At 45.7% G+C, this 13,601-nt stretch overlaps 1 protein-coding gene across 1 annotated transcript in view; it reads left to right on the top strand.

Moving 5' to 3' along the window:
• Positions 1–3,426: 3,426 nt before the first annotated feature.
• Positions 3,427–13,601, top strand: part of Ubxn8 (UBX domain protein 8) — a 15,040-nt gene continuing 4,865 nt past the window's right edge. The window contains exons 1-7 of the mRNA XM_050146754.1: positions 3,427–3,568; positions 5,540–5,662; positions 7,750–7,817; positions 9,074–9,196; positions 11,024–11,161; positions 12,671–12,712; positions 13,488–13,562. Of these exons, the coding sequence (XP_050002711.1) occupies positions 3,481–3,568; positions 5,540–5,662; positions 7,750–7,817; positions 9,074–9,196; positions 11,024–11,161; positions 12,671–12,712; positions 13,488–13,562 (657 nt within the window). The 5' untranslated portion in view covers positions 3,427–3,480. The remainder of the gene's footprint in view (positions 3,569–5,539; positions 5,663–7,749; positions 7,818–9,073; positions 9,197–11,023; positions 11,162–12,670; positions 12,713–13,487; positions 13,563–13,601) is intronic.

Here is a 13,601-nt window from a genome sequence, read left to right as displayed (position 1 = left end):
GAAAACAGTGATTGTCTTCTCTGATTTACAGAGCTGTTTTTCTGAAGGAGCTTTACAGCCTTGGGATGACTGGTCACAAGACAGTCCTGGCACACCTGGAGTGTCTTGCACTATTGGGCACTGCAAACAGCACACAATAAGGACTAAAGTCACAGGGGTGTGATGCTTTCCTTCCGGAAACATTAGATAAAGGGTTTTGGTGTGAGGAACTTGTTTTACTCCCAAAGCCACCTTTGTATCACAATCAATAAATATGTTTCTGCTTGGCTGTTGAAGGTTCAGTTCAGAAACTGAACCATCCTGCTGCCGCAGAACCTGAATTACATTCTGGAGTGAGCTTTTTCTCTGATGGTTCCATGTAACTCGGAACAGGGCTTGGGCTTGTTACTGTGTTAGTGAGACAATAAGCAAACCTTAATTCATGTTTGTCTCTCCTGTCTTATCCAGAAATCAGCTTTATTAAAGTTGCTCAGGCCTGGATTCAATCCCCAACAACTCAAAAGGCAGTGGGAAATTTTACTTCTACTTCTTTATCTACTTGCCCAAAAACTATTATACCATGAACTATGTAACAACCAGAGCTCCATCTTGAAAATGTCATCCACATCATTTCAATTTAAGAAATCTCTAAAAATCACCTTGACCTTTCCTTGGAGGTCCTGGAAAATCACGTCAGAATATTCTACATTAGGAAGCGTGGCTCAGTGAGAGGTTGTCACTGTGGTCTTCATGTGATGATTACTGTGATGGAAGTTCAAAGCCAACAAATTTGGTAAATGCTGGGTATCTACAATGGGAACTTAAAAATTCTTGTGTGTGTACATGTGGAGGTCAGAGGACAACTTTTGGGGTTGGTTTCTCTCCCTCCCGCTGCTGTGGGTTCTGGATCGAACTCAGGCGTTATCCTTTGAGCCATCTTGCCAGGCTCAAAACTTGTACTTTATAGCCCAAAATAAGACACAATGGTGTCATTAATAGATTAAATTGGTAACACAGGAATTCCTTTTCTTTTCTTTTTTTTTTTTTTGGGTTTTTTGAGACAGGGTTTCTCTGTGGTTTTGGAGCCTGTCCTGGAACTAGCTCTTGTAGACCAGGCTGGTCTCGAACTCACAGAGATCCGCCTGCCTAGGAATTCCTTTTCTGTCTTAGAATCAGCACAGGGAACAGTGGGGACGACATAGGGATGAGTCGGCAGTTTAATCCGTGTATTCTGTTATAATTTAAATAATCTTTTTATTATTTACTTGAGGTTGTGCTCTCATATTTTGAGCTTTTTGAGTTTAAAGTTTTTTGTTGTTATTATTTATTATTTTTGAGGCAGGATCTCACTGCATACAGGCTGGCCTGGAACCAGTCACAATCCTCCTGCCTCAGTCTCCTGTGCTGAGATTATAGCCATAGACTTTATAAATAACACTATTAGACAAAGAACATCCAAAAATGCTGTTGAGTTCATTTTCTGTTGGCCATCTACAGCTGGACGTGCAGCCTACCCTTAAGAGTAGTGTTTTCCCAGTGAGACTCCCTAAGAGAAAACAAAATCTTCATTTGCAAGTGGTTATCAATTGGAGATTGCTTCTGGGTTAGGGACGGAAACGTGTCCACTTCTTTCAGCTCTAGGATCCTATATGGTGCAGACCTGTGCATGCTACCTTAGTCTCTGAATTCATATGTGCACTCATCTTTTTGATTTAGACCTTGTTTTCTTGGTGTCCTCCATCTCCTCTGGCTCTTACACTCTGCCTCCTCTTGAGTTTCCCTGATCCTTGAGGGGAGAGATTTGATGAAGACATTCCATTTAGGGCTCAGTGTTCCAAGGTCTCTCACTCTCCTCTGTACATGTTTATTATTATTATTATTATTATTATTATTAGAGACAGGGTTTCTCTCTGTAGCACTGGATGTCCTGGAACTGTCTCCGTAGACCAGGCTGTCCTTGAACTCACAGAAATCTGCCAGCTTCTGCCCCCTGCCATCATGCCCAGATTCCTCTGTATACTTTCATTTAAACTTTAAACCTCAGCAATATTTTAGCCAACAGAGCACCTTTGCATTGCTTCAGTTATGCCCAGATCGTGGAGTTTCCCCCAAAACCAAGAAGGACACTGAGTCATGTATGTAAAAGCAAAGAGCCCTTATTTAGGTATTTCCTTGGAACATTAGGTACTTTCCCCTTTGGACTGTCCATTCTTGGGTGGTCTCTGGGTGGTTGAGCCTGTCATGGCTGGACCCTACATTTTCCTAAACATGAAATCGCGTGCTATCCTTTTGAATCCCGTCTCCCAAATCTATTCATTCCATTCTTTTTTGGACAAATGTCTCAACCTGTCTGCCTATTTTTTTTTTTTTTTTAATTTTTTAGAGACAGGGTTTCTCAGTAACTTTTTTCGTTCCTGTCCTGGAACTAGCTCTTCTAGACCAGGCTGGCCTCGAACTCACAGAGATCTGCCTGCCTCTGCCTCCCGAGTGCCTGTCTGCCTATTTGAATAGAACAATGTAGACCAAGCTGGCCTCAAACTCAGAGCTATGTCCCCACTCCTTAGTGCTGGGATTATAGGCATACCCAGTCCAAATTCCTAACCAATTAAAGGTTAGGCATTATTTATTTCCTCGGGAAACTCTTCTCCACCCTGTGGAATGTGTTTCTATAGCACTGTTGTTTGACACCAGACATCATATAGTCTCTGTAGGGCATCTAACCAGAGCTGAGTACGTCCAGAACAAATTCAGTAACTTATACATTCTAGAATCTTGAGTTCCAGAGAACCAGGCAAATTGTGGGACACAATAAATGTGACTTGAGCTAAAATGAGAAGTGACCGCAAGTTTGGATGTTTTCCTGTTGGGTATCCTTTCAGTGGGGGAGGGTCCCCCCAATCCTGAGGTGCCAAGTTGCCAGATGTGTCACGGAGTGATAGTGAAGTCACAGAACCCGGTGAGGCCAAGGTGACGCATTGCCATGCTGGCAGGAGAGCAATAAGGGGGTGCAGGTCCGGAGAATCTTCACGCGGGTGTGGGGCGGGAGCAGGCACTCCGCAGCGGGCTCCCCTTTTAAGCTTCCCGCAGGGTCCATCAGGCTGGGAAAATGCTTGGTAACTAGAAAGCTAGGAGCCACACGCCCTGTCACCCCCAAGTGCCACAAGGCCACGGGGCCACACAGCGTCAACTGCTCCGCACTTCCAGTCATTTCACTCTCCTAGCGCCGTCTTATAGACCTTCGCCGTCGGGCAATCCACAGCCATCCCGACCAACGCCACAGGGCAGGCGGCTCCTCGGACCTCCCCAGCCGAAAGGAGATGGCCCGCGCCTTCTGAGGCGGAAACCATGGGCTTGGTATCAGAGCAGCTGCTCGGGCCCACGCCGCAGCCTTAGGGCCTAACATCCGGCCCGCAGCGCTCACAGCGCGAGGCCTTCGCACCAGCCCCGCCGGAAGGCACGGCCGGAAGGGGCGGGCACTGCGCCCGGTGGGGCCTTCGCGCCATGGCTTCTCGCGGCGTCGTTGGCCTCTTCTTGCTCTCCGCTCTCCCTCTCCTGTGTCTGGAGCTACGGCGCGGGATCCCGAGCCTCGGTGAGTGTTGTCTCCCTGCCTCTCGGCGCTCACGGCTCACCTGGGTGGTGCGTGCAGTTCCTTTCTGCCCATGGCGCCTCCGCGCGGCGTTGACTACAATTCCCAGAGTCCATCGCGCCCGCTCCTTTTCCGGAGCCCCCTCCATTTCACGGGAAATGGTCTCTTGGGCTCTGGCCAAGGTCTACTTGGAAAGGGGATATGTGCGAGCTGTTGCACTTCAGAGTGTGATGGCAATGGGAAATAAATAGGCTGTTAGCATTGGGGCCTCCCGAGCATTGAGACGGAGTCCTAAAGTCGAGAAGCCGTCACCTGGAAAAGAGGGTGAAGCGGAGGGGAATGTTCCAGGCGAAGCCCTTTGTGGCGAGCTCAAGGAATGGTAGAAGGGGAGTCCTCAAATAACATTTATTGAATTCTTATTCTAAGTCAGACACTGTTTGCAATCTCAGTCTCCATTGCTGCTGGAAGGATTTGTAGGTACTGTTAGCGTAAAAACAAACACAACAACAAAAACCCGCCCGAAAGAAAAACCAGCTCTCACCCCAGAGGGACTAAGAGTTTATTTTAGAGTCAAATATGAATGTCCGTGGTTTTGGAACACAGATTTAGGGTACCGCAAATACCACATCCCACAGTTCCGTAAAGTTTTTGTAGTAACAGAAAACGTCATAAAACACTCCAAATACATATTGGTAGGTCAGGGAGCGGGGTTATTGTAATGTGTAGGGGAAATCTCCCAGAGGCCTCAGGTGCTGACCACTTTCTGAGGCTTTGCGTTGCTGGAAGCTAGTGGACTGAATACCTTCTGTAGCTTTCCCGTGATAGCCATAGGACTTTAGATCATAGAGGTGGGCAATGAGTGGCTGTTAAAGGGGCTCAGGATAGCCCAAGATGCTTTGTGATTAGTGTCTGGACCAGCACAGTTCCACAGTCTTAAGTTCGGAGCTAATCTTCTTTTGTAAGGGGGCTTCTTTGGGGGAACTTGAGTCCACAGTACTGTTAAAGTTCTTATCTCACCTTTGAGCATGTTGTGACCTGCTGAGGAGGGCAGGTGCCTTCTTGGAGGTAGTTTGGTTTTGGTTTTTCTTTGTGTGTGTGTGACAGAGAATTAAACTAGGTTTAAGGTTGGCCTGCAACTTGAAGAAACGTCCTGCCTGAGGCCCCCAGGTGTTGAGGTGATAGGGGAGAAAAGTATTCTAAGAAGACAGGTGGCTAAGGCCCAGAACCAAATCAGTAAAGAAGCAAATAGGCATTTTGGGCCAGCAGGATGGCGCCACTGGTAATGGTGCTTCCTGCCAAGCTCGTGACCAGAGTTGCATTCCTGAAACCCATGTGAAGGAAAGAGACAACTGAGTCTTGCAAGTTGTCCTCTGACCCCATGTGCCTGGGAGGATGCACTCTGCCCAACCCCCAGTGCCCCAAAAGACCAATTCTTGAAAAATGAATGTAGTCATTTTTTATTTATTTATTATATATACAGTGTTCTGCCTGCATGTATGCCTGCAGGCCAGAAGAGGGCACCAGAAATCATTACAGATGGCTATAAACCACCATGTGGGTGCTGGGGATTGAACTCAGGACCTCTGGAAGAGCAGTCAGTGCTCTTAACCTCTGAGCCATCTCTCCAACCCCATGGAATGACTAGCTAAAATAGTACTGGAATTGGACAAGACACTACTGTCAATCTTACTTATAAGCAAATCAAATCTTATGCATTACTAATTCTCATAATATTTATAATACAGCTGAACACTGTCTTCTTAAAACAGGATGTTTCTTCAGAATTATTTTCTGTTTGTTGTGGCCGTGAAGGCCAGGTTGAATTGTAGGGCCCCAGGAGGCTCAGGAAGAGTCAGTACCCACATTCTTTAGCATCTCCTGTGCTCTCTGGGGCAAACAGTCCTTTATTAGTAGTAGCAAGGAGAGTGAGAATTTTTCATAGAAAAATGTTTCTTTTCAACTTCTCTTTCTAAGGAATTAAAGATCTCATCTTGCTGAGTGGCCGGATATTCCTGTTGCTTGCCCTGCTGACCCTCGGCATCTCTGTGGCCACCTCCTGGTTTAACTCACCTAAACCTTCCCGAGTTCACGTGAAAGGTATGTTTATTACTCGTGTTACCTTTACATTTTTTTTTTACTCAAAAAATAAAAAGTAACCTTTTCTACTAAAATTTCTTCCTTTTGTTTATTCTACAATAAGAACTATTGGACCATCAATTTACGATGTGTAATGTCCAGTGAGAATCTGTTCTCTCCTTCCATCATGTGGGCTCCGGGGGTGGAGCTAAGGTCTTAAGGGTTTGGCAGTAAGGTCCTTACCCACTGGGCTGTCTCGCCACCCTTAGGTGCCATGGCATAGAGAGACGGCAGTGCGTAAGAGCACGGGCTGCTCTTCTAGGGGACCTGAGCTCTGTTTCCCACACCCACATGTTTCTCGCAGCTGTCTGTAATGCTAGCTCCTGGGGATCGGACACCCTCTTCTGGCCTCCATGGGCTCTGCACGGATGTAGTACACAGACATACATGTCATACACATAAAATTAAAAACAAAGCCAAACAAAACAAAAAGCCATATTCTATGTGGCCTTAATACAGATTACTTTTAAAACTAATAGCTGTTTTTAAATGTACTTAACAAAAGTGGCCCAGTAATGAATTTGTTTTTATTTTTTAAGATAGGGTGTACTGTAACCCAAGCTGGCTTGGTACTTCCTACATGGCTAAGGAAGACTTAGGACTTCTAATCCTCCTGCCTCCTTCCCCTGACTGCTGAGATCACAGAGTGCACCAACAAGCCTGGTCAAATGTGTTACCTAGCATTTTGTGTGTGCTAGGCAAGTACTCTACTAAGCAGGCTACACCCTCAGCCTCTGTAGTTTATTGCTATTAAAATATAAATAAATACAATGGGTAGTATAAATTAAAGCCTTTAAAAAAAAAGGTTTATTTATTTATTATGCAGGCCAGAAGAGGGCAACAGATCTCATTACAGGTGGTTGTGAGCCACCATATGGTTGCTGGGAATTGAACTCAGGACCTCTGGAAGAAGGAGCAGTGCTCTTAACTGCTGAGCCATCTCTCCAGCCCTAAATTAAAGCCTTTTCACGTTAACCAGGCCAAAAACAAAAACAAAACAAACAAACAAACAAAAAAAAAAAACCATAATTGCAAAAGATTATTCAACCCCATAATATAAGATAAGGTGGGTTGCTTTGGCGATTCCCAATCATAGATTTTGTATTTTCTCTGCTTTGATCTCTTAAACTTCAGAGTACTCAGTTTGGAAATTAAGCAAGAACACTGTAACTTCCATTAGGGATTTTGTGTGAGCTGTATTTCCAGGGTGTATGTGACCTCAGCTGTTGAAGCATTAATAGCACGTGTGCCCTGGTTTCAGTCCTTAACACCCCCCAAAAAAATCAAATAAAAAAGTGAAAGTGTGTTGCTGTGGAGAAGATGGTTTGCTGCTTACACTGCTCCATCAGCCCCTGAGGTCCGCTGTTTATAAATATGGAAATGTGCCTGGTGGTCCCTGCCCTCGGAAGTGGTTCATTCGCATCATTTGAGTGTGGGTCACGAGGCTCAGGTATGGGTTGATAGGTTATTGGCATAATCTTCACTGAAGGCTGATGCTACATTATATGTAATAAAAAAATGTGTTCAGGCTGGGTATGGTGGCCCAAGCTGCTGTCATAGTGACTGGAAGCTGAGGCAGCAGGACATCCAGTTATAGGCCAGTCAGGGTTACAGGAAGAAATTTGTTAATTGGTTATATATAATAATAAATGTTTGTGAATTGTTTCAGAACAAAATTTTTGCTTGGCAGTGGTGGCGCACACCTTTCATCCCAGCACTTGGGAGGCAGAGGCAGGCAGATCTCTGTGAGTTTGAGGCCAGCCTGGTCTACAAGAGCTAGTTCCAGGACAGGCTCCAAAGCTACAGAGAAACCCTGTTTCAAAAAAAACAAAACAAACAAAAAACTCTATTGGATAGAGTTCATATGCAAATGACTTCGTTTTTGCTGGTTGAATGTATTTCATTATTTGAAAAAATATGTAGTGCTTTGAAATGTTCAAATGTAGTCTTTTAACATGTTAAAAATCTATAGATTAGTTTTTTAGAGAAAATGTATTTGATTCTTTGATACTTGAGAATGAAAAAGTCCTTTTATGTTTTGGTGTCAGAAGGAGAAGAGAATGAGAAAAGGCAACGACTCGTGAGGAAAAAGCAACAGGAGGCCCAGGGTGAGCAGGTAAGGCTCGGCCCTCAGGACTCCTGTGGGTGCTGTTGCTGTGTCTGTGCTCAGAGGTCTTTGTGTGAACAGTTACTGGTGTCTAATTCACAGGCCTAAGATGGTGCCCTCCCTCCTCCCCCGAAACTAGCTTTCTTGTACTGCAGGCTGACCTTGAATTTAGAAAGTGACTAAGGCTGACCCTGGATGCTGTTCTTCTGCTTCCTCTCCCTAAATGCTGACCCTTTAAAATTAGAATTAACAATCCTTATTAATTACATATTCTTGGGTCTGTGTGGGTCCCAGGGATTGAACTCTGGCGGGTGACCAGGCTTGATGGCAGGTGCCTTTATCACTTTGACAGTTGCGCTTGCCTTGACCACTGTTGTAGCCAATGCTGGCCACGATTTCAGGATCCTCCTGCCTCAGTTCAGCAGCTGGAGTGCTGAGATCAAAGGTGTGTACCACCATGCCCAGAACATCCTTGTTTTACACGTGTAATTTTTTTTTTGTTATCTCAGAGTCTTGGTTCTGTTGCTGTGAAGAGATACTATAACCAAGGCAACTCCTATAATTGAAAGCATTTAGTTGGGGTCTTGCTTACAGTTTCAGAGGCTTAGTCCATGATCATCATGGCAGGGAGCATGGTGTCAGGGAAGTGTGGTGCTGTAGAAGTAGCTGATCTCAGGGAGCGGGCAGAGTGAGAGAAGCTGGGCCTGGCATGGGCTTTTGAAACCTCACAGCTCACCCCCACTGACACACCGCCTCCAATGAGGCCACACCTCCTATTCAAATTTATGATTCTATCTTAGGGTCACTGTTGTGATGATGAAACACTATGACCACAGCGCCTCTTATAAAGGAAAGCATTTAACTTGCTTCCAGGTTCGGAGGTTCAGTCCATTGTCATCACGGTGGGAAGCATGGCGGCCCGCAGGCAGACATGGTGCTGGAGAGGGAGCCGAGAGTCCTACGTCCTGATCAGCAGGCAGCAGGACAAGAGAGTCTGGGCCTGGCTTGAGCTTCTGAATTGTTCACAGCCCATCCCCAGTGACATACCTCCTCCAACAAGACCTAATAGTGCACTCTTAATAGTGCCACCCCTAATGACTAAGCATTCAGATACGTGAGCATGTGGGGCCGTTCCTATTACAACCACCACAGGGCCTATGGAGCCATTCTTATTCAAACCGCCACAAGTTTCAAGCCTTGCTCTTGATTTATGACTTTATAGACAATGTGAACATTGTAGTAATAACACTTTTTTTCTTGAACAGGCCAGCAGATATATACAGAATGTTTTAAAACCTCAGCAGGAAATGAAATTGAAGAGATTAGAAGAACGGTTTTATCAGATGACGGGTGAAACCTGGAAATTAACTCCTGGCCACAAACTCGAGGTTGGAAATGCTGGTGTCATATTTTGAATTTTATTATTTGTTTCTTGGTGGTGGTGGTGTGTGTTTGTAGACCAGACTGGCCTTGAACTCACAAAGATCCGCCTGCCCCCCCCCCCCCCCCCACTCCATAATGCTGGGATCAAAGGTGTGCGCCACCACCGCCCAGTGCGGTTCTTAGAAGGTTAGTAGGTGAGGAAGTAAGGAGTTACTGAGCCTGTATTTGAAAACTCCATTAGTGTTTGGTTGATACCCCGTGAGGCCTGCTCTTTTCCAGGGCAAGATGTGGGAGTGGGGACTGGGAGTAGTGGAGGGGGGGTTGCAGTTGGCATGTATGAGAGAATAAATAAAAATGAAAAAAGAAACTTCCTCCTTAAATTATGTGGCTGAGGAGGAAGTTTTGGTAAGGTATGCTAGTTGCTTTAGAGAACACCTTAAGGAATTATTTTTGTCCAGTTTCACAGAAGTTAGTCCGCTCTGGTTGGAGGGTGTGGTGGACAGAGCAGAGGCTGTAGCGTGGAGAAGGAGATGGAAGGCAAAGGGTGTATTCAAGGATGTCAGGTCAGACAGAGCTCCAGGGACTTGTTCCCAGTGACCCGTTTCCTCCGCTTCAGCCCACTCCCCATCTCTCCACACTTCCCAATAAGTCATCCTATTCTGGATCCATTGGCATCCTTTTTTATGTCATGGGATTGTTCAGAGACACTTGGAGGGGGCTTTACTAATTCTGTGGAGATGTTGTATCCAGGTGGCCAGTGGAGCCACTGCAGTATATGATACCATAAAGTGGAAGGCGCTGCAGGAGGTAATAGTGTAAAGTGTAAGGCTGCAGTAGATAACAGTGTAAAGTGTAAGGCTGCGGTAGATAATAGTGTAAAGTGTAAGGCTGCAGTAGATAATAGTGTAAAGTGTAAGGCTGCAGTAGATAATAGTATAAAGAATAAAATGTTGCACTTTCTGAAATACTTTGCTTTTTAGAGTGAAGAGTTACTGTGTAGTTGAGTCCAAATTAGAAAACCTGGATGTTTAATAGAACATTATATTTATACTCTGATTATATTTAGCTATGGATGTTTTGCAGTCACATACTGAGACATTTTTTTACATACATGTTGTCATGTGACTTCCTGGGGAGGCTAAAGCAAGTGCCTATTTACCTGAGATAGGGCGTGAGTGAATGGCCAAGGACATGACTCCATCAGTCTAGTGTGTGAGCCAGTGACTTACAGGAGTGCAGGTGAGCACCTCCGCCCAGGAGAACAGCCATCTGCATCCAGTCACTCAAAAGCTGGTGGTTCCCCAGCGATCGGACGCTTGTTTGCGAGACAGAGGCAGGAGATGCTGAGGTTCAGGGCCAGCCCGGACTCCGTGCAGGCCAGCCAGGGCTGCCTTCCAAGTTCTGTACCAAAACACAAACCAGAACCAAGAGGAGCAGGGCTTTGTCAGTGCTTCTTAGCTGGGAAATGGGGATGGGATGATGGGGCCTTGGAGCTAGGTAAAGGCAGGTTCCGGAGCTCATTAGGCCTCCTGTTTTCTTGTCCAAAGAGATTGTGCGTTAGCTTTCTGCATCTAAAAATGACAGTTAAAAAAAAAAAAAAACTAGCCGGGTGGTGGTGGTGCATGCCTTTAATCCCAGCACTCGGGAGGCAGAGGCAGGCGGATCTCCGGGAGTTCGAGGCCAGCCTGGTCTACAAGAGCTAGTTCCGGGACGGGCACAAAAGCTACAGAGCTGTCTCGAAAAACCAAAAAAAAAACAAAAAACCTAACCATTATGACTGGTCTAGTTGACAGAACATGCCTCTTTTGAATTGTGCGGTTGTTTTTGACCAGGGGGATGAAGATTTGGTGCTTGGAAATTCGAGCCAGACATCTTTTGAAACAGCAAACAGGGAAGCAGCCAGAAGACGGAACTTGCCCAAGCTTTTAACTGAAGTCTCACCACCTGCTCCACAGCCCGCCAAGAAGGAGGTTTGTGCACATCCCTCACTGAGTGTGTTCTCTGGAGAGGTGGCTACTAAGGAAGAGGATGGCTTTTAACACAGATGCTGTCTTAGCACCTTGCAGAGGGTCAGCTGCACAGATCCTTGGTCCTGTTTAGTAGCAAAAGTCTGGACCAGGGGGCTGGAGAGATGGCTCAGAGGTTAAGAGCATTGCCTGCTCTTCCAAAGGTCCTGAGTTCAATTCCCGGCAACCACATGGTGGCTCACAACCATCTGTAATGGGGTCTGGTGCCCTCTTCTGGCCTGCAGGCATACACACAGACAGAATATTGTATACATAATAAATAAATATTTTATTAAAAAAAAAAGTCTGGACCAAATTTAGAGGAAAGCTAGAAGATAAATGATGGTGTGGAGATGGAAAGGGTGCTCACGGAGGGAAGCCTTTCTCCTGGGGGTCTTCAGACGGGTTGTGTGTCCTGAGAGTGGTCTACACCGTCTACAGGCTGGATACCCTCATTTGACATGCCTGCCGTCACAAGTATTTCAGACTTTAGGATATATTCATGTAGATATTGAGATACTGGGATAGAGCACAAGTATAGACATTCATTTCTATATGCCTTATTTACATAAACTGAAGAAGTTTAGTCAGTGTCTCTAAGTTTTCTGTGCATAGTGGCACGGAATTGTTTCTGCCTCCTAGGTGCTTGGGACGACAGCCTGCGCTGCAACCGAGGCTTTTCCTGTTTCTTTAAATAGTGCATTTTTACATACTATCCTAGAACATCTTAAAAGACAGATTTTAGGGAAGCATGCTGGCGGTTGATTGCAGGGCCTGGTGCATGCTAGGCAAGCACTCGATAACTGGGCTGCCTCTCCCAGTGTGAACTCCCTCTCTCTTATTTATTTTTTGAGACAGAATTTGAGATTAAAAAATATATATGTATTTGCTGTATGTGAGCATACATGAGACTGTCAAGGCTTGAGTACAACCTATGGGAAATCATTTCTTTGGGGATTGAACCCAGGTTGTCGGCAGGTGTCTTAGTCAGTGTTCTGTTGCTGTGAAGAGACACCACGACCATGCAACTCTTTGGGTTTCTCTGTACAGCCCTGACTGGCCTGAAACTCACTCTGTAGACTAGAATTCACTGAGATCTGCCTGGCTCTGCCTCTGGAGTGCTGGGATTAAAGGTGTGTGCCACCACACCCAGCTCTATTTTTGTAAACTTTAAAAAAACTTGTATAAAAATTACAGTAGTAATTGTGTGTGAATAGTACACACGTGCAACAGTCAGGATAACTTTGCACAAGTTGCTTCTCTTTTTCCACCATGTGGGTCCTAGGAATCAAATCAAATCAGCTTTAATCGCGTCACCAGACAGACCTCACTGTGAATGTTTGATAGAGGTCTATACAAAGAAGCCTTTTAAACCGAGATGCATGGAACCTACTGCAGAGGACTCTTCTTGAGAGTTCTCACTTCTTGGAAATGTTTTTTACTTTCCTTTCGTTAACACGCAGCTTTCTTTAGGTTCCTGACTTACCTGACGAACCATCAGAAACAGCTGAGGAGGTACGTTTCTCGTCTCCGTTTCCTTTGATGTCATCAGGTAGGGAAGAGCAGGTTCCCGCGGCTGACTCGGAGTCACGTCTCTGAGGATGGCATCAGGCTCAGCCGAGAGCTGCGGTGGGAGGTGGGAGGCAGTCTGCTGAGTTGTCTTGTAGAGCACACCCACTCAGGACCAGTAAGTTGGCGCTTACCCCAGAACAGCAGCATTGAGACGGGCGGGTGGCTTCACCCTGGTCCCCATTTAAGCTGAAACTGCAGCCGCGTGTGCATTTTAAAGAGTGGCTCACTGTTGCTGGGCTGGGGCGGGACAGAGCCCACCTGCCTCGTCATGGAGGGAGCCTGTCTTGTTTTCTGCCATTGGCCATCTTAGTTATAGGTGATCGTCTGATGCAGGGGGACCACGTGTCTTTAGAGCCATGAGGTTACTGGGCAAAATGTCCAGAAAGAGAACTGCCCGTGTCCCGTTTTGTGAAGTTCGGCGTCCTTAGAGTCCTCAAAAAAACAGGTTTTTGAAACAGTCATGCGGCTAATAGTCTGTTTTCTCAACACATTTGTAACATTTAAGTTTGGAGCTTTGTATATCTTAGGAAAATCTGGAAGTTACTCACAGGTAAAAGACAACTGAAGAAAGCAATCCATTGCTTTCAGTGGAACATTGGAGTTCCTATCTGGACTTTTGTTCTTGAGATAAGGTTTGCTTCGTAGTCCAGACTGACCTCCAATTTGCAATCTTCTTGCCTCAGCTCCTGTGGCTTACCTGAATATTTGTATTCTCCAGGTAGTTACCGTTGCCCTTCGATGCCCAAGTGGGCGTGTTTTGAGGAGGAGATTTTTCAAGTCTTGGAATTCACAGGTGAGGAAATGAAATATTGACTTATCAAATTTGTCAATA

Source organism: Alexandromys fortis, unplaced genomic scaffold, assembly GCF_014885135.2.
Source record: "Alexandromys fortis isolate MF-2015 unplaced genomic scaffold, M_Fortis_MF-2015_v1.1 scaffold_55, whole genome shotgun sequence".
Taxonomy (NCBI): Eukaryota; Metazoa; Chordata; class Mammalia; order Rodentia; family Cricetidae; genus Alexandromys; species Alexandromys fortis.
Note: the sequence above shows the minus strand (reverse complement) of the source record. Positions and strands in the feature narration are given on the sequence as shown.